Source organism: Muscardinus avellanarius (assembly GCF_963383645.1).
Source record: "Muscardinus avellanarius genome assembly, chromosome: 13".
NCBI classification, from domain to species: domain Eukaryota; kingdom Metazoa; phylum Chordata; class Mammalia; order Rodentia; family Gliridae; genus Muscardinus; species Muscardinus avellanarius.
In genome coordinates, this window is record NC_137799.1 from 5,159,270 (window position 1) to 5,186,433 (window position 27,164).

General features: G+C 50.2%; 1 protein-coding gene across 2 annotated transcripts in view; it reads left to right on the top strand.

Moving 5' to 3' along the window:
* The window catches only part of MED27 (mediator complex subunit 27), a gene marked incomplete at both ends in the record, with an annotated part of 189,797 nt that overhangs the window by 110,490 nt on the left and 52,143 nt on the right, over positions 1-27,164 (top strand). For both annotated transcript variants that reach the window (XM_080709500.1, XM_080709501.1), the window contains one exon: positions 22,019-22,112. In XM_080709500.1, the coding sequence (XP_080565626.1) occupies positions 22,019-22,112 (94 nt within the window). The remainder of the gene's footprint in view (positions 1-22,018; positions 22,113-27,164) is intronic.

The window sequence follows — 27,164 nt, forward strand, 5'->3', positions numbered from 1 at the left end:
CGGGGAGCGCTTGGGTCCCACCTCCCTGGTGGTCGCTGCTGCTGCTGCTGGGGCCTGGCTCCTTTGCACCCATGCTTTTTGTTTGCAAAACTATACCCTGGAAAAGTGCTGATTTCAAAAGAGAGCACCCAGTGGGTGGCGATGGTGATGCAGGTCTATTAGTGACATGTTTTATGAGAAATTTAAAATAATACTTACCAATAAATGGGGGTGGTCCAGGGGTCTGTCATTCAAATGGAGTCTTTTGGTTTTTGTTATGTAAGCTACTTTTTAACTTTAACTTTGTATCTAGGAAAAAGTGAAGGGCCACCTGTACACATATGTGGCCCGGAACTTTGTTCAGCGTGTGGACACCTAGGGCAAAGCCCAGGGCTGCCCCTTACCGGGCTTTGCTGCGGTGCCAGCGGTGACAGAGAAGGGCCACCGTCGGAGGCAGGGCCGGCATCGCCGCCCGGCCTTGTGGCTATTGAGCTGATTGCTTGGAAAGTCTTTAGTGGTTTTTCAACTTGAAAAGAACAAATTTGAAATAAATAAATTGATCCATTAACCTATTACAGGAAGGTTCCTACTGTGCTTAGTACCCCAGACCACCTCAGATAAGGTTGGCGAAGCCACGCTCTAATAGGTTTTCAGGGCAATATGCGGACCATAAAATGAGCATTAGGCAGCCCCTGTGTTTCTGAGAGGCGGGCGCTTAATGCCCGTGGCCCTCGCTGGAAGCCGCGCCTCTGTGCGGTGTTCAGCGCCGTGAAGCCATTGATCAGATGGAAATGACCAGTTAGCAAGGAAGTGTTTCCTGGGCTGTAGCCTTTATGAATAATGTGTTCTTCAGTTAAAAACAGCACTTTAAGCAATTGTTTAAACCTAACCATTTGGGAATGAGGGAGAGAGCTTCATGAATAATTTATTTTCTAAAGAAAAGATTAAGGGATCTAAACCTTTTCACCTTTCCAAGCCTTTTTGACTGAAGTGAAAATGCCTGCCGATGCCCCAGATTCAGATGAACAAAAGCCATTCTCAGGCATGCAGGACATGTGTAAGTTTATGTACTTTCACTCTTACAGAACACCTTTATTGAAAAGGGGATAGACATGTAAACAAGATTTGAAATGAGGACTGGGTATGGAACTGCTGCGGAGCTGCGGCTTGTGGATGTAGCACTGAACACCCATTAGCATAGTGCCATGGGAGAGTCGGAAATACGGGCAGTGTGTCCTTGTATCGAAAAGGACTCCATCAAAACAGACCAGTTTGATCGCTTGTGCTTAAACATTATGCTTCCACTTTCTAAACAGACCACCGCCATCTTCTAAGAACTGCACGCCCTTCTTGAGGGTTTAGAGAGTTTGGCGGGGGTTAGATACCAGGCTCACAGGACTCTGACTCCCCGCCCAGCCTCTTGTTCTCATGTCCTTGAAAGATTCACATGTCTGTCTTTGAGATCCTCTCTGAAACGTGGCCACAGTGACTAGCCTGGGGATGGATTTTCCTTGACTTCTTGGCGCTGAAGGAATTAATTAACACAGGCACCGATGAGCCAGGATGCCGCCTCTCGGTTGTCATGGCAGCACCATCAGCAGCAGCTGTCCTTCATCGACTAGCTACTCTGTCAGGCACTACGCTAAGCACTTAACACTGACTACCTCCTTTAATCCTAAGGCGCTTCTGAGCTAGACACAGCTATGGTTTGCTCGTTACAGATGAGAAAACCGAGCCTTGGGTGGTTAATGACTCGCCCATGTGCTGGACCCTTTCAGCATGCATTCTTCTTCTTCACTGTCCTCACACCGGGTCACAAGTGCCTGCAGGGGTGGGTCAGCCGCAGCAGATAAGGGCACGCTCGCTTATTCACTGCCCCCCCCCTTTTGGTTCTAGGGATTGAATCCAGGGGCATTCTACCTCCGAGCTACACCTCCAGCCTTATTTTGTTTTCATTTCTTTATCTTGAAACAGGGCCTCACTAAGTAGCTGAAGCTGTCTACGAACCTGCGATCCTCCTGTCTCAGCCTCCCAAGGAGTATTGGGATGACAAGTGTGCGCCACCACGCCCAGCTAACTGTTCCTTTTTTGATACCCCTCCCCTTCCAACAAGTTGCAAGACAGTCAAGAACCAAGAAGTATGATAGCAAGCCAAACCAAAATTCTCATGTCAGTTTCCCAGACTGGCAAAGACCCTCTTGCAAAGCCCATCTTCTCTGGGTTGTCAGGGTAACGCATTTGGAAACCTGCAGCATATACCCTAACAGCAGCGAGGAACAAGTGCTTATATAACAAAGAGGGAGCCAGGGAAAACTATTAATACAAAGGCAGGAGCTTGAAGTTGATGCTTAGAATATTAACGAAAAAAAAATTTTAATTTTGGGGGGAGGGTATAAATGCAAATCCAAATTTTCAAAAGACATTCATTAGAGTGGATGGAATTACACGTAGGCATCCGGAGAGCGGACAGGAGGTGCCCGAGCCCTTTGCTGATGAGAAGCTCACTTTCTGGGGCAGGGATGATGCCAGGAGGCTGTGGGACTGAGGCTGGCTCCCCAGCTGTCAGCATCATAAACGCTTCTGACATGTTGCTGGAGTCTTGATGGTTCCCCACTTCCTTTCCTGCTTCCTGCTTCCGGGGGCTTTAAACAATTCCATGTGTAAGATAGTGGGCCTTTGGCTGGGCGTGGTGGCACACGCTTGTAATCCCGCGCTTGAGAGGCGGAGACAGAAGTATCGTACAGGTTCAAAGCCAGCTTCACTGGCTTAAGAGACCCTGTTTCCAAATTAAAAAAAAAAAAAAAGTATAAAATAGGTCTGGGAGTGTAGCCTGGAGATAGAAGGGTTTCCAGGAACCCCAGTACCACCCCCCCAAAAAAAGAGTGGGCCTCCCATTTGGGGCCAGTCACACTTGAAAAATATCTCTTAAAATTAGATGAACTTAATTTCTGGCCATTTTGTTTCAGAAATACTAACCTCAGGGGGTCTGTGTTCTCTACACTCAAACTTAATCTATTTGGAAAAATTCCATTTCCTCACTGTAGAAATTGACTGGCCATGGTTCCTGTGAATGATACGGTTGCTATTATCCCTGAACACTGTAAAAATGAACTTTGCAACAGCTGGGCAGGACCCAGACGGAGAATGGTGTGTGGCTCGGGAATGCTGCGTTGAACACGACGCGTCAACATTTTCCTGGTCGTTGTAGCACAGGCTCCAGAAATAGAGGCTTGGCATTGTTTGTTTGTTTGTTTGTTTGTTTTGCAGTATTGGGGATGGAAGCAGCCAGGGGCATTCTACCTCCGAGCTACACCCCCAGCCCTATTTTTTATTCTTTATTTTGAAACAGGGTCTCACTGAGTTGCAGAGGGCCTCACTGAGTAGCTGAGGCTGTCTGCAAACCGCGATCCTCCTGTCTCGGTCTGGGATTACAGGCGTGCGCCACCACGCCCGGCTTTTTGAAGTTTCATTTTTGGATTGGAAACTCTCTTGCCAGCCAAAATAGATGAATCAGATGTGTTCGAATCAATGCTGGAATGTCGTCCACATGTGCAGACTGAAAATCATTAGCGAGTGACTGGATAAAATGAAACATCTTCCTCTTCGCTGAGGGGAAGAATTCAGTTTTTCACCAAGCCATTTAGCAGGATTACTGTTTTATTCCAGAAGTTTTACCGAAGGCACCAAAGCAGATGATAACCCAGCACCTCACTGGGCCCGCGCCTCCCGTGGATGGATTTGATCCAGGTGTGCGCTTTAAGCACAGACTCATTATTGGTGGATATGTGCTTGAAAACAGTCAAGGTTCTCAAAGCCTGGTATCATAATCCCAATAACATTTAAGCTATAACCAGAACTTCGTGTTGGAAAGGCAAAGTTGCTAAGAATGTAATGTAACACTTCAATGAAAAAAAATTACACGAGAACTTTTTTACATGTCGCTTGTAAGAAACTCCAAAATCTGTCTTTTGGCAGAATCTGTTGGTTTATTGCTGCTTCTTGAGAGCCACATTTTAAAGGTGTTAGCCCGGCATGGTGGCACATACCTGTCATCTTGATTCTTGGGAGGCTAAGACAGAAGGATCACAGGTTCAAGGCCAGCCTCAGCAACTTAGCAAGGCCTTCAGCAACTTAGACCCTGCTTCAAAATAAAAAGGGCTGGGAGCATAGCTCAGAGGTAGAATGCCTCTGGGTACAATCCTCAACACAAAAATAAGTAAGTTTATCTTGGTCTGGTGTATGGAAAAAACAATTGAGAAGGGCCCGAGTTCTAATCCATGCTTTGCCTCCGGCCAGCTAGAAGGCTTCACACAGTGGCCTCTCCAGAGAGGAAAGAATCTGGGCTAGAGAGGCTCCCAGCTGCCTTCCAGCTCCCGAATTATACGGTTCCTTTGGGAACTATTATTATAATTCTTGAATCTGTCAATTTGTAGAATGTGTTTCCAGCATGACTCACGAAAGTGCCTCCACCTCGCAGAGCAAACAGTACTAGAGATGGCGCGCCGCACGCGGTCATCTTTCAGAGGAAGAAAGTGGAAGGCCCTGCCCCTGTGTGTGAGGCAGGGTCCCCGGGACAGCGATGGGGCCCCAGGGACGGGCCAGCTCTTCTGCCTGGTGGGAAGGGAGCAGCGCCTCCCCGCTCCAGGCGCCAGAGCTTGCTGATGACAGTTTTGTCTTGGACCCTGCTGCTCTCATTAGGCTGGAAACACGGAGGCCAGCGGCCCATCATTATTTACAGTGGAAATCTGGAGAAAACGTCATTTCCCAGAGCTGTCAGCAGGCCCCAGAGCCTTCCTGAAGACGAGGAAGCGACGTGCTAATCAGGAGCACGTGCTCTACATTGTGTAGCAACAAGTAACATGCTGTACTGTTTGGAACCCGACAAAGAAAGAAACCTTTGAATTAAGGCTGCAAACTCCCAGAGACCATCTCAGCAGGGAAGCGATGCGGCTCTGCGCTTGCCCTGTGGCTCGGAGCCACCGCACAGCCAGCCTCGCCCGCAGCCAGCCTCACCTGCAGCCGGCCTCGAGGCTCCAGGCCTGGGTGGGTTTTCAGGGTCCAGAGTCTGGCCCACGGGCACCACCTCCCTTTATTCTGGGGGGTTAAAGATACTGCTAGGCAGGAGTTTAACTCCTCGCTCTGTACTCGCTTGGAGGGAGCAAGGGCTCTCTGGAGGCGCCTGCTGGTCCCCTGCTAATTAGGCAGGTGTCTAGTTCTAACCCGCGTGCCCCGCCAGCCCCGATTCCTCGCCTCTCCCGGCAGCCCCTCTGCTCTGCCAGCACTCTTCCGGTCGCAGAGTTTTGCTCAGTACTTAACCTCGGCGTTCCCTCCTGTCACTCTCTTATTAGTGTCATCGACCAGGGATAACCACGTCTTCACTGGTGCCTGCTGCCTGCATGTTTTCAAAGGAACCGCGTCACCTCTCCCATCTTGGTGGCCAGCAGCCCCTCTCCCTTTCCCGGGAAAGCTTTGCAGACCTTGTTTCCCAGAAGGGTTGCTGGCCGCGTTCCCCTTGGCCCCCGCACCCCATGCCTGTCATCTGGCTGCTGCTCCTGTTTTCATGGACGCCTCGTCATCGACCATCAGCACGGCTCCAGCTCGGCTCCGGCACTGCCGACCTGCCGACTGGGTCACACTGACTCACGGCCAGCGTGGCACTGAGCGACAGTAGTGGCTCGGCACCATCCTCTCAGCTTTTTTGGGGTCCCGAGGATTGAACCCAGGGGCATTCTGCCTCCAAGCCACACCTCCAGCCCTCTTTATTTTGGGTTTTGAAATGGGATCTCGCTGCGTTTTTGAGGTTGGCCTAGAACCTGCGATCCCCCTGTCCTAGCCCAGCCCGGCTCTTGAGTGGTCGGCTCTGCCCAGGAGAGCGCTGGTGTCGGGCGTGGCGATTGATCTGACGGAGTGATTGATCTGGCACAGCTGAAGCTGTACTGGCAGCATCTATTAGTTGCAGCAAATCTGTTTATAAGCGTGGGTGTCTGAAGTTGAAGTTAAGAACCTAGCTGCTTCTACTCCTGGCTTCTATTTCTAACACTGTTGACATTTAAGAAGTAATCGTATTTATCTGCTCTATTCTGAGCGCCTCTGATGACACGTGCCCTCTAAACATCCTACGCAGCCACATTGGGGCATCCTGCTCAGCTACGGAAAACTCTCACCTGTGAACTCAGTGGGCAGAGTCTTTCCTGTACATTTCCTTGATTGCAAAGGTTCTGTTTCCTGGCGTTCTTGTCGAGACCCTCCTCTAGCCCTCGGGCTTCGTTGCACTAGTTCTTTCTAGAGACACCTTCCTCCAAAACCTCCAGTAACGGACCCCCGTGGCTAGTGGCAAACGGCAGTGTGTTGTCTGCCAAAAGTATGCTTGGAATAATTCTGCTATCAAAAATACTGATAGGCTTTACTGAAATCCATTAGAGATAATAGATTCCAATTATTCCCAAAGGCTAAGGAATAGGGTGTTATGATTAATTGAATTTTCTTGAATAATTACCATCTGTACCACTCAAAGATGGACAGTCTTTGGAACTGTAGAATTGCTTCCTTGTGCATATAGGAAGCTCTCAGGAAGTGTGTATTGATCTGATTGGCGCTAAGAAGGACCCTTAGGGATGACCCCCCGGTCCAGGGAAGAGGAGACCAAGCCAGCGCAGTGTGCCTGCTGCGGCATTGTCATGGAGAGTGAGGGGGACCCAGGGCTTTCTCAGCAAAACCCCCTGGCCCACATGTGCCTTGGGTTAGGTGCGGTGCTGAAGAAAACAGAAGCAAAGGAACTCTGTCGCGTGGATTCTGGGTGCTATCATCCTCTCATACTACTGTGTGTTTCTCTGTCTCCGTCTGTCTCTCTCAGAGAGACAGACAGACAGACAGACAGACAGACAGATACTAGGACATGCGGTAAATTCTTCGCCTGCATTATCTCATTTGGTCTTAAAACCACCCTCTGAAAGAAGACACTGTTGTTGTTATTTCAGAATGAGACCTGAAGCCCAGTGACTTGCCTCACATAGCAGAGCTGGGAACTAGACCTGGATTAGTAGTAGTAGCTACTCATTGACTTATTTATTTTGGTACTGGGTATTGAACTCAGGGACATTCTACCTGCCAGCTGTGCCTCCAGCCCTTTTTTAATTTTTTATTTTGAGCTAGGATCTTGCTAAGGTGCTAAGACTGGCATCAAACCTGCAATCTTCCTGTCTCAGCCTCCCAAGTACTGAAATTACAGGCATGTATGATCGTGTCTCGCTTTAACATGAATATATTTTTATTCAGATATTATTTTAAGAAACCATCTTGCTTCAATAGTAATGTACAGATCTAAGTATATCTAAAATGTTGTTTATATTCAAATGCATGAGACACTCTCTAGTCCAGCTGGGCAAACCTGAAGGCCACAAAGGGCTTCCCAGTACATGGCTGTCCTGCTGGAACTCGGCCGTGGCCGTGCTCCACACGTCGAGCCCGCCCCTCCTTCAGCCCTCTGAACAGATTCCTAAGTCGCGGGTTCAGATGAGAAGGCAGGAGGGACTATGAAACCAGGCTTTGCGCCTGCACCATTTAGTACCAACTCTACATGCCTGCACACCACCGTGCTGACACCCCTCGTCTGTGTGACCTGGGGAGGGCCGTCCCCTACACCCTTAGGGCCTGCACAGAAAAGTAAGCTGACTTTCAGTGCCTGGAGTCCTGAAGGTCCGGCTGTGGCCCTGGCTCCCCACGGCGTCCTCAAGCCCACTTGACCTGACTCGCATCCATTCCGACTGCAGATGAGTGCAAGGCAGCCGACACGTGTTCCAAGCACTGTTTTCTTTTTTTTTTATTTTTATTTTTATTTTTTTTTTTGGTGGTACTGAGGATGGAACCCAGGGGTCTTCTACCTCTGGGCTACACTCCCAGACCTATTTTATATTTTTTTAATTTGGAAACAGAGCCTCTTAAGCCAGCTAAGGTTGGCTTCGAACCTGCGTGATCCTCCTGTCTCAGCCTCCCAAGTACGGGGATTACAAGTGTGCGCCACCACACCCGGCTTTCCAAGCACTTTTTTTTTTTTTTTTTTTTTTTTTTTTTTTTGGTGGTAGTGGGGTTCCTGGAAGCCCTTCTCCCTCCGGGCCACACTCCCAGACCTATTTTATATATATTTTTTATTTGGAAACAGGGTCTCTTAAGCCAGCGAGGCTGGCTCCGAACCAGTGTGATCCTCCTGTCTCTGCCTCCCAAGCGCGGGGGTTACAAGCGTGTGCCACCACGCCCGGTCCAAGCCCTTTTTAAACATACACTTTTAGCCGGGCGTGGTGGCGCACGCTTGTAATCCCAGCATTTGAGAGGCTGAGGCTGGAGGATCGTGGTTCACGGACAGCCTCAGCTACTTAGTGAGGTCCTCTACAACTCAGTGAGACCTGGTTTCAAAACAAAGAATAAAAAATAGGACAGGGGGTGTAGCTTAGAGAGCAAGTGTCCCTGGGTTCCATCCCCAGACCCACCCAAAAAAAAAACCCATACTTTTTATGGTGTAATTTATGTAATGTACACTTATTTTGTGTGCTTTATGCTTGTGAATGTGCACAGTTCAATGCATCTGTATAAACATCGCCCCAAACAAGATGCAAGGACATTTTATCTGCCAGAAGTTTCTTGCTGTGCCCCCTGAGCCGCTGAGCCCCTCCCAGGTGGCTATGGCCGCTCTGCTCCGCGTCACCCCGATAGGTGTGTCTTTCAGAAGTCTCGTGCACTCTGCGTGGAAGTGCATTTTGTGCCTAGCTCCTTTTGCCTGGCAGAGGTTTCCACGATTCATCCAAGTTGTTCATGTACTGTTTACTCTTTTTCGTCATGGATAAGTATTCCGCTGCCTGGATATACCGCAGGTGTGGTTTATCTGTGCACCTGTTTGTAGTATCAGGAATAAAACTGCTACAAGCATGTCTGTAGACATAAGTTATTTTTCTTGGGTAAATACCTAGGCTTAGAACTGCTGAATCATGTAATGTGTGTATGGTTTACCCTTGTAAGAATTTGCCAGGCGGCTTTCCAAAATGCTTTTGCCATTTGGTACGGCCACCCGCCGCACACACGGTGCTCACTTGCTCAGTTTCCTCGCCACCTTTCGATACTGTCGGTGTGCTCTGGTGTGGCCGCTCTAGTACGCGGGTAGTACGCGTTGCATTTTCTGTGACACACCTTTTCCACGTGCTTGCCAGCCTGAGGGTTGGCATGTCCTCCTCCACAGAGGAGGCCTTCACATCCGTGGCCTTCTTCTGGTCCTCCCTCGTCTGCCAAAAGTGTCTGTTACTTCCGTCATGAACTGGGCCTTGAGTTGTATCAAGGTGGCCTTTAATCCACTGAAGTGATCATGGTTTTAAATACCTAGCTCCGTGGCGTTGAGTACGTTCGCGTTGTAGTGCAACCATCCATCTTGGGAGCGCTTCATCGTCCAGGGGAAAGTCTGTGCTCACCAAACTATGACTTCTCATTCCCTTCCCTCCCAGCCCCTGGCATCTACCCTTCTGCTTTCCATCTCTAGGAATTTGATTGTCTGACTGCCCACGGAATCATGTAGTGCTTGTTTTCTTAGTGACCAGAAAATTATTTCACTCATTAATGCCTTCAAGGTTAAGCAGTGTCAGAGTCTCTTTTTCAGAATTTCCTTCTCTCCCCCTCTTTCTCTTTTTCTTTTCTTTTCTTTTCTTTTTTTTTTTTTTTTTTTTTTTTGGTACTGGAGAGTGAACTTATGGCGCATTCTACCTTCAAGCTGCACCTCCCGTCCCTTCTAGTTTTTGTTCTGAAGCAGGCCTTTGCTGGGTTGCCGTGGCTGCCCTCAAACCGCTCCGCCTCCTGAGCCCTGGGATTGCGGGTGTGCGCCACCACGCCCGGCTTCTGTTGGTAATTTTTAAAATTAATCCAACTTTCATTTCTGTAAGGCTCTTGACCATGATATATTATCTTTTCACTACATTACCGTATTTGCTGATACTTTATTAAGGAATTTTGTATCTTTGTTCATGAGGAATTTCATTTGTAATTTTCTTTATTTGAAATGACTTTAGTTTCAGGATCAGAATATTGCTTGATAGCCAGGCATGGTGGTGCACGCTTGTAACCCCAGCATTTGGGAGGCTGAGAAAGGAGGATCACAGTTTGAGGACAGCCTCAGCTACTACATAGTGAGGGCCTTTGCAACTCAGTGAGACCCTGTTTCAAAATAAAGAATAAAAAAAAAAAAATAGGGCTGAGGATGTAGCTCAGAGGTAGAATGCCCCCGGGTTCCATCCCTAGTACTACAAAAAAATATATGTGTGTGTGTGTGTGTGTGTGTGTGTGTGTGTGTGTGTGTATGTATATATGTATGTATGTATGTATATAAAGCTTGCCCATTAGATGAGCTGAGAGATATTTTGTCTTTCTCTGTTTCATAAAGTCTATAGGATTATTTCTTCTCTAAATCTTTGATTTAATTAACTGATGAGTGCATTTGGGCCTGGAGTTTTCTTTATGGGAAGGTTTCTGGTGACAAATGCACTTTTTAAAAAATAGATATAAGGCTATTTAGATTTTTATTTCTACTTAGTTATATAATTTATATCTTTCTTCCAAGTTGTCAGATTTATTGGCATACAGCTTTTCATAATAGTAGTCTCTAGACCCCTCACTGGTTCCGGATACTGGTAAATTGTATTTCTCTCTTTCCTCCCTTGATCAGTCTAGTTAGTGATTTTTCAATTTTACTGATTTTATTTCAGAACCTTTCCTTGGTTTCAATGATTCTTCTCTACTTTTATCCATTTTCTATTTCATTGATTTATGCACATTATTATTTTCTTCTGCTTTGGATTTAATTCTTCTTTTTCTAACTTTTAAAATGGAAGCTTAGGCCGAGCATGGTGGTGCACACTTGTAATCCCAGCATTTGGGAGGCGGAGACAGAAGGATCAAGGTTCGCAGACAGCCTCAGCTACTTAGTGAGGTGCTTTGCAACTCAGTGAGACCCTGTTTCAAAATAAAGAATTTAAAAAAAAAAAAACAGGGCTGGGGTGTATCTTGGAGGTAGAATGCCCCTGGGTTCCATCCCCAGTAGCGCAAAAAAAAAAAAAAAAAGGAAGGTTAGGTATTTGATCATTAAGAAAATTTTTTTAAGCTGGGCGTGGTGGCGCACGCTTGTAATCCCAGCATTCGGGAGGCTGAGACCAAGAGGATCGCGGTTGGCGGACAGCCTCAGCTACTTAGTGAGGCCCTCCGCAACTCAGTGAGACCCAGTTTCAAAAATAAAGAATAAAAAAATAGGGCAGGAGGTGTAGCTCGGAGGTCAAATGCCCCTGGGTTCCATCCCCAGATCTGCAAAAAAAAAATTTAATTAATTAAAATAATTTTTAAAAAAGGATTTTTTTATATAAGCTTTTGGGTGGGCACTAGGGTTAATCCACGGGGTATTCTACCTCAAGCTGCGCCCCCAGCCTGTTTTTAGTGTTTTAATTTTGAAATAGGGTCTCTGAGCTGCTAAGATCTTGCTGGAGCTTTAAACCCGCGGTCCTGCGGTCTCAACCGCCCAAGGACGGGGATGGTGGGTGCTCATCACCATTCCTGACTCTCATAGAAGTTTTCTAAAACTATAAGCTTCCCCCAGCATGGCTTTACCTTCATCCCACAGACTTTGTTATATTATCGTCATTCGATTCAAGGTATTTTCTGGGCGTGTTGTCTAATGTCTGCGTGTGGGAGGGGCTGGCACACTTCCACTCTGGGTTTTGGACTGGCTGTGGCGGGGGCTGTCCTGCAAGACTCCGGGACACAGTTAGGTCCCAACTCTTGGACTCTATGGTGAGTGTTCTGGGATTACTTGTTAAGGATGTATATTCAGTTTTAGGGTATAAAATATATATGTCCTCAGCCGGGCGTGGTGGCAGGCGCTTGTCATCCCCGCGCTGGGGAGGCGGGGACAGGAGGATCGCGCAGTTTTGAAACCAGCCTCACGCGCTGGCTTAGGAGACCCTGTTTCCAAATAAAAATGTAAAAGTAGGTCTGGGAGTGTAGCCCGGAGGTAGAAGGGCTTCCAGGAACCCCAGTACCACCAAAAATAAAAAATAAAAAATAAATAAAATAAAATGTATGTGTCCTCTAGGTCAAAACTGTTCAGGCTTCCGGATCCCTCCTGATGCGTGTTCACTGGGAGGCGTGTTGTCGGCACCTGGGGAGGCACACATTTTGGCACTCTCACATCGTAGGTGTGAATCCGCCCTTCCTAGCTTTTCAGTCCGTCTTGGACATTCCTTGCTTGTAATTGGTGGACTCGGTCCCCCTGCGGTCTCCTCCTTTCCCTGGGCAGAGGAGTGCCTTTGGAGCGGTGGGCCCTGGGAAGGAACAAGTAGAGGGCGGTGGTGGCACAGGTCGACACAGGGTCACATTGGTTGGCCGTATTTCTCTGATAAAGAATTTGTGCAGGGACTTGAAAACCCGCCTGATGAGTTCCGAGCGTAGGGATCTGGAACTTGCTCAGCGTGCTGCCAGCAGCAGCTCCACCCTCCTGGGGTCCACACCCAGAGTGGGCTCCCCTGAGAGCCATGTGCTGGCGCCACTGCTAACGCCTTCTTTTTTTGTTTGTTTGTTTTGTTTTGTTTTTTGTTGTTGTTCTTAAAGGGTTTCTTTTTTTTTTTTTTTTTTTTTTTTTGCGGGTCTGGGATATAAAAAACCCAGGGGTATTTTACCTCCAAGCTACACCCCCTGCCCTATTTTTTATTCTTTATTTTGAAACCAGGTCTCACTGAGTTGCAGAGGGCCTCACTAAGTAGCTGAGGCTGTCCGCGAACCGCGATCCTCCAGTCTCAGCCTCCCGAATGCTGGGATTACAAGCATGCCCACCACGCCCGGCTTGCTAACACTTTCGAAAGTGGCCAAAGGGATTCTGGAGCCGGCGGCCGTGTGTGCTGCTGGCGGTGCCAGAGCCGTTCCGGCGTGGTCACGCCGCCGTGACCGGTCCTCGGCCTTCACGCGCTGCTCACCTGAGCGCCCCAGCCTCTCAGAGGACACCTCTCCACGTCTCCTTCAGCACCTCCAAAACGAGGCTCACGTGGAGTTGTTTGTAAAGATTTACTTAGAATGGAGGGGGAAAAAACACAGCAATTTACAAATATAGGCAAAAGTATTTTAAAGTCAAGCTGTTTAATAATCTGTCTTCCTTTTAAAAGGTGTTTGTACACGCAGTCACTCAGAAGCCACCTCAGAGCTCACCACAACCCTGGTCAGCTCGTCTGCTCTTTGCGTAGCATTTTTCCAAGAAAACTAACCTCTGCGGGGGCATCGTAGGGCAGTGATGTTTATGAAGCCACAGCTTCCACTTGGTGCTTCTGTCGCCGTCTAGAGATGTATAGATTGCAATGAAAAGTCTTGGCCACGTGTTACCTAAAACCACCTCCAGCGCCACAGTTTGAAAATTGTTGGTCCGTGGAAAGAGTGAGCTTGACAGTGCGCGTAGAGGGGAAGCGAGGTGGCGCCGGGCACGCTGGGAGGGAACGTGTCGCTCCTGCTGCTTCCAGAGCGGACCGGGGCTCCTCGGGAAGAAGCAAGGTGGCTCGTGTGCACAGGGCCCGGGTCAGTCCCCAGCACTGCACAGACGGGAGAGCGTGAGAGCGGAGGCAGAGGCCGCCCGGCGCCTGCCGGCTCTCCACGGGCAGACCCCACCATTTAATTCCACGCACTCTGGATGACGTGAACTTTGAACCTAGCCACATCCACAGTTAATGGTGGTTGTTGGGTTCAGCAGGCAGAGGGTACGTGAGGATTCACTTCATTACCAGTCAGGAATACGCACATCAGTATTACACCTCCGGCCAGTGGGAGTCCTCTCCAGTCAGCCACGTTTCTTCGTCCGGTGTGTGAGGTCAGCGGTGGTTTTAGCGGCTGGTGCTTCACTTGGGAAGACTCCTGCTGTTCTTTAGCAGGGACTATTTCTAGACTGAGGAGCCTTTGGTAAAGGGCCTGTTCCCCCCCAGCATCAGGACCCAGGACAGTGCCCAGGGTCAGGCCAGTGAGCAAGGCACCACTGTCCCCCTACACCCCATGGCGAGAGGAGGGCCTGGGTACCACAAGGTCCTTTCTCTGTTCTTTAGCAGGGACTATTTCTAGACTGAGGAGCCTTTGGTAAAGGGGCTGTCCCCCCCCCCCCAGCATCAGGACCCAGGACAGTGCCCAGGGTCAGGCCAGTGAGCAAGGCCCCACTGTCCCCCTACACCCCATGGTGAGAGGAGGGCCTGGGTACCACAAGGTCCTTTCTCTGTTCTTTAGCAGGGACTATTTCTAGACTGAGGAGCCTTTGGTAAAGGGCCTGTTCCCCCCCAGCATCAGGACCCGGGTCAGTACCCAGGGCCTGTCCCACAGTTCTCATCCCTAGGCCAGCAAGCACTAAACAGCTGTCCCTGATGTGTGGGTGTGGTGTAGTGTGTACCGAGTGACAAGCAAAGACGTCGGGAGTGGTGGTGCTGGGCTGGCGTCCCTTGGGGGCCTTGGAGAAGGTTCTTAGGGGGACTCGCTGCAGAGAGGCCTCGGGGGCTCCTGGCAAGAGCCCTGGCCCAGGAAGAGATGCTCGTCTACGTTCCTTTCCACAAGTCACCTTCTCAGCCCTGCCCCAGGCCCGGCAGCCTGCATCTTGCTGTCAGGAGGTGGGAGGAGAGCAGCCCTCGGCGTCTGCTTGTGTCCTCTCGGATGACGTCTTCCCGATTAGAATGTTTACTTGCTGGCTGGGCATGGCGGCACACACCTGTAATCCCAGGACTTGGGAGACGGAGACAGGAAGATCACAGGCTCGAGCCCAGCCTCAGCAACTTGGTGAGGCCCTCAGCACCTTCTGGGGACCCCATTTCAAAATGAAAACTAAAAAGGCTGGGGGTGTAATCGCAAATAGTGTGCCCCTGGTTTAATCTCCATTCAAGAGAGCAAGAGAGACAGTAGGTGACTTTTGTACCCGCTCCTCTAGGAGCAAGCCCCGCCCCTCCGTGGAAAGCCACGCCCCTCTGCCGAGACCGCCTGCGCATTGTTGTCCAGCCTTCATTCCTAGTACCCTTCCTGGCAGTAGGACCGCAGGCCTTTGGTAAATATTGATTCATAGATATCATGGAAATAGCTTACCAACTCTTTGTAGCCACGACACAGGCGTTTACACGTCCTGGGCTGGGCGGAGCGGGTTTGACCTGCGTTTCCATACTGTGTCCAGCGCCGTGAGGTTGGGGTTGTGGTTTCAGTCTTGTTCTCCTGTCTCCTGTAGTAATGACACCGCCCCCATCTGTTCCCACGCAGTCAGAGGCTCCTTGTCTCGTCATTGTGGGCAGGTGCGGGGGAAATCTCAAATCATTTTTTCAGACCATGCAATGATTCCCTTCATGGTAGCCACGGGGCATTACCCTTTTTCTGAAAAGGCGGTTTATTAACATATGCGTCCTAACCTTTACCTTTGTATGGGTGGAGAAAATGAACAGCACCTATCTCACACACCGTGTGGGGTAAATTCTATTTAAAGCTGGCCGGTGCTGCTAAGCCTCTCACTAACATGAGATTCCTGGCTGGGGGTCAGGGGTGTGTGCGTGTGTGTGCATGTGTGTGTCTGTGTGCGTGTGTGTGTGTGTGTGTGTGCACGCATGTGGTGTGTGTGTGTGTGTGTGTGTGTGGTGTTTCCTTTTGAGTAGGGGTCAGACTTTAGAGAACTAAGCCATCTGTCCAATAAATTATTTTAAGGCTTTAATAACAAATAGTTTGCAATCTCTCCTAACATGTAGGGTAGAAAATAAATGGTTTGCAAAACTGTTCTCTTTGGAACTGTCTCCCGCATCCTGTGTTATCGTTTTGGTATTGTAATCCCAGTTTGGTAGCACCCATCCCTGTGCTCCTGTTTTGCAGAACTAATTAGTTCATTCGAAGCGGCACATACAAACGGGCACGTCAGGCCGCGCGCCTCGTTAAAAGGCTGCGCTTCCAAGGCGGTGAGCTTCTAGAACAGATGCAGGGACTCTGCGGCTGCACATGAAGCCACAAGACTTTCAAGGGCTGGCGCTGCTTCCTTTGAGGTTTGTTTTGTGGGGCTCTCTGGCTGCTGTCATTAGTGGCTTCTGACGGCTAAGATAATGAACTCGCCCGCGCCTCCAGTCGGCCTTTGCCAAAGAGAGCTTTGCATTGTAGCCGCTTGCCTGTGGCCTAACTGGGTCGGTGTGGCTGTCTTGTTACAGCCTGTCCACTCGCGCAGCAGATAGTAAGAGGTGCTCGCGGGGTGCCAGGCACCGAGGCAAGGGTTCCGCACGGGAGAGGGGCACTCACGTGGCCCCAGAGAGTCCTGGAGCGAAGCTAGCCTTGAAAGAATGAAAGGAGTCATCGCTCCCCAACTGTGTAATGACGAATGTGAGGGGCGGCCGGGGGAGTTCGAGAGTGCCGTGCACGGTGAGGTGCACTGACAGCTGGGGTTAAGGGGCAGCGCAGGGAAGCTTTCCAGAGGAGGTATCACTTCAAAATCTGTAAGCCCTCAAGACTCGCAGCCCCAGGAGGAGCGATCTGAGTACGGGGGTGAGTGTGATACAATCTCCAGGGCGAGCCTGTTCAGGGACGTGAGCTGGACGCAAGGCCTCTGAGCCCACGGAGGCCTGCATCTTTAGTCCCCCACCCAGCTGTGCCTCGGGGTACAGGAGGCAGGGGGCGCTTTCCTTCCCACACGGAGCGCTCATGACCCACGTGATGCTGCTCTGGAGGGCAGAGCCCATTCGCCAGCCTCAGGTGACCTCCCAGGTTATGGAAGAGGTTTCTTGACCTTGTTAGAAGGACTCATCAACAGCGAGAGACGGTTGTTAGCAAACACAAAAGACAAGCGTGGAGGAGGGTGTGGGGAAAGAGAAGCTTGCCTGTGCGCTGATGATGGGGATGTAAATTAGTACAGCCATGATGGAAAACAGTATGGAGGTTCCTCAGAAAGTTAAATAGGATTACCATGTGATTTAGCTGGTTATATTTGACGGAAATGAAAGCAGTATGTCGAAGAGACCTTTGCACCCTCGTCTGCTGCAGCATTAATCAGAGCAGTCAGGATGTGGGAATGACCCAAGTGCCAATCAGTGGGTTAATAGACAAAGCAAGTGTGACGTGTGTGCGCTTCTGAATACTATTTAGCCTTTAAAAGGAAGAAATCCTGCCATTTGCAACAACAGGGATGCACCTGGAAGGTTTGTGTTAAGTGAAATAAGCTAGCTCAGAAAAACACAGATCATATGATCTCTTTTCACTTAGAATGTTAAAAAGTTTTCATAAGAATCAAAAGTAGCGTGGTGGCTGTTACCAGGGTCGGGTGGGGACAGAGCAGGGAAGATGTTGACCAAAGGATACAGAACTGCAGTCAGGAGGAGTCATCTTCTAGACTCTGTTGTGCAGCCTAGGGACTACGGTTGGTAACAATGGATCCAATTTGTGAAATTTGCTAAGAGAGCAGATTTTAATTGTTCTTAACACACACGCTCACGAATGGTGTGTCAGGTACATTCGCTTCATTTAGCCATCCACGGTGCGTACAGATTTTAAACACATGCCGCACATGATAACTTTATGTAAATTATACTTGTCAATTTAAAAAGTAGGTAACAAAAACTAACCCCAAGACCCCATCAAGGAAGCATTATTATTTCTTTATTTTATTTATTTATTTTTTTGTGGTACTGGGGTTCCTGGAAGCCCTTGAACCTCCGGGCTACACTCCCAGACCTATTTTATATTTTTATTTGGAAACAGGGTCTCCTAAGCCAGCGCACGCAGCTGGCTTCGAACCTGCGCGCTCCTCCTGTCTCTGCCTCCCAAGCGTGGGGGTTATAAGCGTGCGCCACCACGCCCGGCCAGGAAGCATTATTTTTAAGCTGACCAGAGCCATTAGGTTTATTTGCCACCTGTACCACTTCAGTGTGTTCACTGCCAGTCTGCAACACAGAGAGAGAGAGAGAGAGAGAGAGAGAGAGAGAGAGGAAGAAAGAGAAATAAAGAAAGATAGGGACCTCTCTGCCAGTTAAAATCGCCTTACAGAGGTGGGTGGAGGGGCTTGTTTACCATTCAGAGAGCAAAAAAGAAGTCCAGAGACCTCAGACCTGGGAAGGGTATAGACCAGGGTACCTGACTTGGGGTCCATGAATGAACTTTAACGGCCTTAAACTACAGAAAAGCATAGTAAATTGTCATATGCACATGTGTTTTCGTTTTCAGTACCCTTCCATGGGATCAGTGAACCAAGAAAGACTGATGAAAGAAATTGGAAAACCAGGTGGTCTTTTCCATATTTGCCAAAAGCCTTTGGGTTTGGGAAGAAATAGCTTAGTGTCATTCCACGGGGGTGAAGTGGGTGCCTGCTGGACCGGCACACAGTGGGGCCACAATCCGGGCATCCAGCAGGATACATTGCTGCCTTGCGAGATGGCTTTTTGGGGAATCTCCGCGGTCTGCCTCTTGGAGATCCCGCTAAAGGCCAATGGTGAGGACATTGGATGAGGTGGCCACTCAAGGCCTGGTGTTAATTCTTTGATTAAGGCCATTTATGGAGCCATCGGAGCTGCTTGAAGAAAATCGGACGAGAGCAAGGCTTACGGGGCTCCAGAAACCCACGCGAGGCTCTGAGGGTGGTGTGTTTGTTTCTGATACAGCAGAGACACCGAGGTGGGTGGTTTGCCCTGGAAGAGTTGGACCAGAAACCAGCAGGCATTGAGCATAGTTAGGGCGCAGGGCAGGGAAACGGGACTGTCTGGTCACGAGAAAGTTAATTTTCTGTTGAGAACACTGAAGTTGTGAATCGCATCCTGATCTGCACCGACGGGTTCTAGCAGTTCGTGTTCCTAGCCCCGTTCCCGGCCCACCAAGCCAGGCTCACGGGCCAAGCGCCTCAAGAGGGACAACCGAGCCGCAGCTCGCCGTTTCTGAAAGGCTCCTGCGATGCAAATCGGAACGGCAATCTTTCCAAGTTATTACCCTGTTAACAGGTTGACAGATATGTGCAAATTGTGACTCACTGCTCAATTTGGCACGAAATTAATGTCTTTCCGCGCCGCGTCTGCTCAAGTGTAAACTAGTCACCACTGCTGTGTTACTGCTTGTTTGCCTATATTCCAAAGGTAAAAATTAAAGTAATTTGATTCTGCCACGGAGCGGAGCGTGGCATATGGTGGCAGCGTGGGAGGAGCGCACGCTGTTCCCACCTGCCCTTGCCCTGCTCTCCGAGCGCCGCGGCCGCCGCGCCGTTTGGGGAGTGCTGCCAAAGACCCCCCCGGCCCCCACCCGCTGCAGAGAGGCTCAGTTTTGCCTCCAGACTTTTAATTTGGTGTTCCAAGCGTTCCTTCTTTCTGTCAAGTCACGAGTGCTTGATTTCTGTTTCGAAAGCTGGGTCTATTTAAAAATGAAGTGTTTTGATTTCTGCTTCTAGAGTTTAGACATTGTTTTCCTCAGCTAAAGGTGCAGCTGACTTTCTCTCTGTCTCTTTTTAGCAAATACATAATGTCACCTGTAACAAAGAAATTTGCATCTCCTTTATGTTAGGCAGGTGGATAGAGAACAGCCTTTTGAGCATTGGCTTTTACCTAATGAAATCTCTGAACCAAGCTCGCTGGGCTTTATCTAAGGTCCAGTAACAAAAGCCCACCCCGCCACGCTCCTTTCTTTGCCACTGCAGGTATTTTCCCCGAGAACCAGATTCCTCTGCCGCTGTCCTCCTTCCAAGTAAAGATCTCATAAATAAAGGAATCCAGAAACGGCGATTCCTATTCCCCCGCTTAGAACCCTGGCCCTTACTGAAAAGCAAGCAAAGCTGGTGGTCGGTGTGAATTCTGGTCGCGTGCCACAGCACTTGGCTTCTAGCTTCCCGTGGGACCTGAAGTCACCCCTCAACCTGCCCCTTAACACATTCCTTCCCTGGCCCACTTCGGAGGCTGGTTTTCTGGGCTGTTCTGAAGGCTTCAAGGTGAGCGGTCCAGGACAAAGTAGGCTCTGAGGTCGCCTTGGCGAGGTCCTGGACATTGGCTTCCTCCCGTCCAGGGCCCTGGCGGCTGTTGATCGGGGCCGGCTGCCTGGCCGCCCCTCCCCGTGAGCACACGCATGCTGGTGACTTCCAGTTGCACAGGACAGGTCAGCTTTGCTCCCGCGAGTCGGAAGACACTGGGTTTAACCCACACGGGGACTTCAAGAAGACGTGAGCGCAGCGCGTCTCCGGCGGCCTGGGGTTCTTGTCAAGGCTACCACCTGCGCTCCGGAGGCCACGGGGCGGCCACGGAGAGTGCGCCGAACTTCCCCTTCTCCGTCTGGTCACCTTTGCAGCCTTTAGCCGGCACCCAAGGCCGCCTGTCACAGGGTCGTGAGTCTAGGAGGGGGCCTTAGGAGACCATGTGTGGTGTCACAGTCAGTCTGTTTCTTAGGCAGGAAAGATTGCTTTCTAAACCGTTAACAATCAACAGAGCGCGGCCTTCCCTCTAAGAGCCGCCTCTCGGTCTTTGTAAGCAGGCTCGCCTTGCGATTGCTTACCCTTGAGTTCCGGTCCCTGCCAGGGGGAAGGCGCTGTTGGTACTGACTCACAGGCGCCATTCGTGCCCTGGAAGAGTCTCCGTTCCCTCTGCCTCGTCCCCTCCACCTCTGCTCGCGCGCCCCTGTTCCCATCTGCTCGCGGTCCTCATTACCGCCCGGCTTTCTTCAGTTTCTCCTTCCTCAGCACGAGACTGCGTGACATTCTCCAAGGAAACGCCGGCGGGCCGACCGGCAGGATTCCTTTCTAGCTTCCAGAGCGGATACGTCGGTGTTCACTTCCAGCAAATGACATTATGTTGTCTGCTGGGTCTCAGGAGCCCCCGGTTCCTAACTAAAATCTTTTCATGTTGTGAACGAAGAGCTTATCTCCTCCTTCCCCCAGAGAATATGCCTTTCACATGTCCCTGATTTAATGGACATGTGATTTAATTTGTCGTATCTAATGGATATGAAATCCAATGGAAACCCCTTAATAGATGGTTTTGCATCTTGGCTCCTGACTTGTGCACCCCCTTGTGTCCAGTGCAACCCGACAGCGAGCCCCAAGACTCTGTGTCTGCTCTCCAGGGGCCCGAGCCAGAGCCAGCTGGGTGCAGGCTGTAGACTGGCACCTGCATGACGCACCTCCCGCGCAGAGAAACTCAGCCCAATGGGAGAGGGCACCTCTGCATAGGCCTGTGGTGTGCTGGAACTAAGAAGGGCGCTTGAGTCTGAGCCTCCGTATGTACCAGGCACCGTGCTCCGTATTTCAGGTTCACGGACTCGGTTATTAAACCTCAAGAAACACAGGTTCCATTTGAGCCAGAAGAACAGAGGGCTTTCTGGGGGATACGAGTGGAACTGCTAGCTTGCCTGCTATTACTGTAGTGAGAGACGGTTTGGAATCAGTGTGGAGGCAAAAAATTGTAATTGGTGTGTGGAACTAATAGAATGAAAATCAAGGAAAACGGAAAGCTATTGCAAGTCAATAAAAGCACTCGAGACCTTGTTTCAAAAATAAAATAGGGCTGGGGTGTAACTCAGGACTCCCAAGACCAATAAATACATAAATAATGTTCTAAGCAAATAAATAAATAATGTTCTAAGCAGAGATTTAGAATATAAAGGCAGAGTACTGATCTAAGCAAAACTTGTGATATACTAAAGTTTGAGTTAGAATCCAGCTGGGAAACCGGGTGACAGGCAGCTGTATTCAGCCTGAACTGGGAAGGCAGGGGCGTGCCGCTGGAGCCCAGCGTCCAGGCGATTCAGCCGAATTCTGCTCCCCTGTCGGAGGCAGTTAAGAGATCATGGCTTAACATGGGACATTAAGAGGTGCCTTTCACAATACGTTATTTAGAAATCAGAGGTAAATATCAAGCACCACTAAAGATGTCTGGCTCTAAGAAGGCAAGGGAGGAAGAGAGGAGTTTGTTAAAAGCCTTGTGATCCTATTTCTCGCCTTCAAAATGTTTCGCTTGATAAAACTCCGGCTTAGAAGCGAGTCTCAGTGTTGAGTTTCGGTCGTTGACTGGGGCTCTGGCTCTTTCTCACCTAGGTATGTTGACGACGTGATTAGCCGCATCGACAGGATGTTTCCTGAGATGTCCATCCACTTATCCAGACCCAACGGGACATCAGCAATGCTTCTGGTAAGCTCTCTTGACTCTTTGGGGGGACAGGGAAAAAACTGGAAGAAAAATTGTCTGCAGAATGACCTCTGTGGCCCTGTGTTGTGGGATCGATTGTCACAATGAAACCCCAGTTTGATAGTGAAGATGTTTCCTTCCCTGGCATCCTGCAGGTTAAAATTCTTCTCTTTGAATCCTCGCTTTTGAACAAAATTGCAGAGCCTCATGAGAGTTAACTAGAGCAGAAAGACACAGAGAGACCGCCTTAGCTCGCGTCCGTGCTTGTGCAGACCTCTCCCAGCCGCCACTTTGGTGAATCTGCTTTATATTTTCCCAAAGAGCCATGTTAGACACGAGTGATGTTTCACTATTAAAACCGAACCAGCGCCGGGCATGGTGGCGCACGCTTGTAATCCCCGCGCTTGGGAGGCAGAGACAGGAGGATCGTGCAGGTTCAAAGCCAGCCGCGCGCGCTGGCTTAGGAGACCCTGTTTCCAAATAAAAATGTAAAAATAGGTCTGGGAGTGTAGCCCGGAGGTAGAAGGGCTTCCAGGAAGCCCGGTACCACCAAAAAAAAAAAAAAAAAACAAAACCAGCTTCCGTGGAAATCACGGGGACGATCCCTATGAGTTTGAAGGTGGCATCGTACCCTTGTCAACAGCAGCCGGTCTTACTCTTCCTGGTGTGGATTTGTTCTGAGCAGATTGGCATCATAATCTCACCACTGATATTTGTATTTTCATAAATTGCCGGAGTCCGAGTGCTTTGGAAATCGGGTGGACTGGAAGTGCTGGATCAGACTCCCAGTTGGAGAGGCCCCGCCCTCAGTGGTGAGAAGGTTTCCTAAAGCCTGGGCAGTAGCGGTAGCCGGAGGGGCCCTTGCCTGCCCACCTCGCCTGCCCACGGGTTCTCGGGGACCTCCGTGTTTACAGGAAGCAGTTGGCTGAGTAAGAGTGATGGGTGTTAGGGCGTCAGGTAGGTACGACTGCGGCTGGTCATGGGGCCGCGTGTGCACCCCCCGCTTCGGCCTTGGGGCACATGTGCGCCCCACCCGACTTGTGTAAACTCTTACAGTGGCCAGTCTCCCGGACGGGCTGCTGCTCACTGAAGCCATTCCTCTTAGGAGAGTAGGCTCATTGTGTGCACACCCATGCTTTCGTCCCAAGAATGGAAAGGATGCCGGCTTGTTAAGTTTGCGGGGGGTTTCATTTGCGCAGAAAGCATCCGCGCAGCTCATCGGGGTAGGATGCTACTTTCCTATGACATTTTTTCAACTAAAACAGAAAGAGAATGAGATAATGCAGCATTCTCCTGATAGAAAGAGAAAGCAATTTTCTCCAGATCCAAGGTGTCTGTCTACAAAACATGCAGTATTTTTGCCTCCATTAAAGTCACAAATTGTCTACACGTTCAGATTCTCCGCCCCTGCAGCCAAAACATAAATCCTGCTTTCAGAGTACTTGACAGGGCCCAAAGAGTTAATGAAGATAAAAATGGAAGCGTCCTCAGCGAAATAGGTTTGTTCAAATTATCTCTGGGTCGTTGGGCTTCCATGTGACGCTGAAGGTGGGAATCTGGCACGGAGGGAGGGGAGAGGGGCGGGCAGGATCCTAGCCGGCCTGAGAGGCAGTTACTTCCGCCTGGGCAGGCAGGCTCTGCTTCCCCGGGAGCTTTGTTCTCGTGGACCGAGGACTGGGGGCGCTGTTCAGGGAGGAGTAATGGTCCACGTGCCTGGCCGTGGCCGGTCTTCCTGAGCACACCACGGGCGGTGCTTGCTCGTGGAATGAGATGGGGATTAGATTCAGAACCCCGTGGCCGGGTGGGTAATCTTACTTTTAACACAATTGCTTTACTGGGCTTCTGCTTCTAAAAGCTGGCATTTTGTTGGCTTGCAGCTTTCCAGGCCGTGCTCTGTGTTGAGGTGCAAGGGAAATCCTCGCCCCGGAGGGGGACAGGGCCAACAGCTGCCGCCTCCCACCCCCCTGGCCAGTCACCTGGCCCTCAGGCCTCCGCGGCAGAGGCGGGCTGGAGATAACCCGCAGGGCGCCGCAGGAGGCCTGGGGAAGTGTTCTGGGGCAGGCTGTGTGTTGTGAAAGGTTTGGCAGCGAGTGAGACTGGGGGGCGTGGGCAAGACACGCCTGAGCAGCCTCTGCTGGTGCCTCCTCTCCCTGGCCAGAGCCTCAACTCCGCCCGTGTTTCATAAACGAAGCAGCCCTCCTCCCGCGGCCACCCTTCTTGGAAACCTGTTCTGATTCGGATGAGCAAGGGAAGGGTTGACTTCGTTTTTCCTTTTGCTGTTCTGTGATGCTAGGTACTCATAGGCTCAAATATGAGGACCACCTGCTAGGAAGGTCAGAAGCCAGGTAGCTGCAGACGTGGAGCAGGACGATGGCCTTTTGGGGCCCGGAGACACAGATGATGTGGCGCCAAGGCCTTTCATCCTGGTTCTTCAGCGGGAGGAGCGCTTCTGTGGCCTGGCCCAAGCGCTCTCCCTCTTTGTTGGGGCTGGGGGATCGGGCCTTGGATCCATGCGTGGAGCCAGGGAAGTAAGTCCCTGCAGGAAGAGGGACGGGCCAAGAAAGCAGAGGTCTCCAGCACGTGAACAGGCACGGCCTCCCATGCCTGGAGGCAGAAAGCTGAGGCCGGCCTTACTGACCCCAGCTGGCACTGCAGCCCGCCAGCCTCCAGGGTATTGTCCTCTGACACTGAGGGCAGTTTGTACAGGTGGCACAAAAGCAGTGATCTGCCCGACTGGACTGGCATCTTTTTCTTAAAACTTTTTAACGTAATTTGGTAGATATAGAAGAACATATTAGCATATCTAGTTTTTGTAAGTGCTGGAGATTGAACCCAGGAGCTTTCTACCGCCAAGCTATACCCGAGACCTATTTTATTTTTAGGATCTCACTAAGTTGCTGCGAGCCTCGATACGTTGCTGAGGTTATTCTCAAACCTGCGATCCTCCTGTCTCAGCCTCCCAAATACTAGGATTACATCCGTGAGCCACCATGCCCAGCTTTGTAAATTATTAAGCACAGGTGAACTGGCGAGCTCGCAGCTCAGCTGAAAAGCAGAGCAGACCAGAGCATGCTTCCCCAGTGCAGGCCTCTCTGCCCTCTCTCTTAATGCAGCTGGCCACATGCACACTGACTCTTTGGGACTCCACTTAGGCCATTGAGGTCAGTTTGGCTCATCTAAAGCCAAACCAGCTTTTCACTGTAGTCCTGGAAGCACCAGGGCCTGGGGCCCATCAGAAAGAGGACCAGTCAGCCGGGTGTGGTGGCGCACACTTGTCATCCCAGTACTTGGAAGGCTAAGACAGGAGGATCGCAGGTTCGCAGCCAGCCTCGGCTGCTTAGCGAGGCCCTCCGCAACTCAGTGAGACCCTGTTCCAAAATTAAAAAATAGGGCTGGAGGTGTGTCCTGGAGGTAGAATGCCCCTGGGTTCAATCCCCAGTTACACACACACACACACACACACACACACACACACACACACACACACGAGAAAATAAGCCAGTGATGGTGCACACTTGTCATCCCATTACTTGGGAGGCTGAGACAGGAGGATCGCAGGTTCACCGCCAGCCTCAGCTACTTAGTGAGGTCCTCTGCAACTCAGTGAGACCCTGTTTCGAAATAAAGAAAAAAATAGAGCCGGGGGTGTAGCTCAGAGGCAGAAGGTCTCTGGGTCCCTCCCCAGTACCACTCACACACCAAAGAAAAAGTAGAGCAGTTACCTCCTAGGCTGGGACGGTGTTACCTGGAAGCACACGCGTGAATCTTCGTCGGCAAGGACCCACGGGTCAGCCCCATAGGACGTGAGCTCTGGGCTCACTAAGTGTCTGCTGAACGAACACAAATGGCAGGAGGACCGGCCCACAGATATACCATGGTCCCTGTGCTGGGCGGGGCTGCGCCCTGGCTGTGCTGTGGCTGCTCAGGAGAGCAGGAGGAAGGCGTTTGCAACTAGTTTGCTCCTGAAGCCAATAGGAGAGTGACTCCTTAACTTCTTCTGGGATCTTTGAAAGACCTCGGTAACCCACTGAAGCCAGCACGTCGAACTCCTCGCTAATGGGATCTAAACTCCCAGCCTCTTACGTAATCTTGAAAGGCACTGCGGCTCTTCTGCTCCGTTTGGGGGCTGTTCTGGTGTTGTGTAAGCTAATAACTCAGGGTATAATGAGTCCTGTTTCTGTTCTTTGAAGGGATGAGCTCAGTCATCCAAAAATAAATTTAGCTGTGTTGATATTTAGTTTGAGCTAATCTCCTGCCTAACATCCCATTATTAATTTTCTTCCAACAGTCAAAATATTGTAAGAGCTTAACTGAGTCAGAGACTAGAACAAGCTGCTGGCTTCTCTCAGCGTTTAAAATATTAATCTACAATTTTGGACTAATCCAGAAGATAGAAAGATGTAAGCAAAAGAGAAAAACAGCTTTTACCATGATATTTGAAATATTACCTTGATATTTTATAAGCTTTATTTAGATGTTATTTGATTTTAAAAAGAAAGCTCATTTAACCATTTTTAAATGCACATTTTAACTAACCTTCAATTTTTTTAGCACTTCCATGACTTGCCGGAATGACACATCTTTTCTTAAACCATTTGGACACATTATCTCATTTTGCTTGGCCCTAAGTTGTCACTGGGGGAAAAGACAGTTGAGTGGCCACACTGCTTAACAGTCTGTAGCCTAGAGTTACTTCTCCACGGAGGACAGGGATCCCATACCCAGGCAGGCCTGAAAGTCCAGAGTCGTTTGAGGGAAGTGTGTGTTCCTGGCAGGCTGCACAGAAATCCAAGGACCCAGGCACTCAGGCAGTCCGTGCAGCACAGTTCCAGAGACATGATGGTTAACCCTGCCCTTGGAGTTTGGGTGAAGGCTGGCTTCCTGGCGAGCCCCAGCTCTGGTGTCTAACCGGCACTGCTCGGATGTACTCAGTCAGCGCCCCTGAGACCAGGCGCGAGGGAGTCAACGTGGGCATTGCACTGGGGAGCTGGAGAGGGGTGCCGGGTCGGGCAGCGCTCTGAGGCCTGCAGGAAGGGAGATGAAGCAGTGACCACC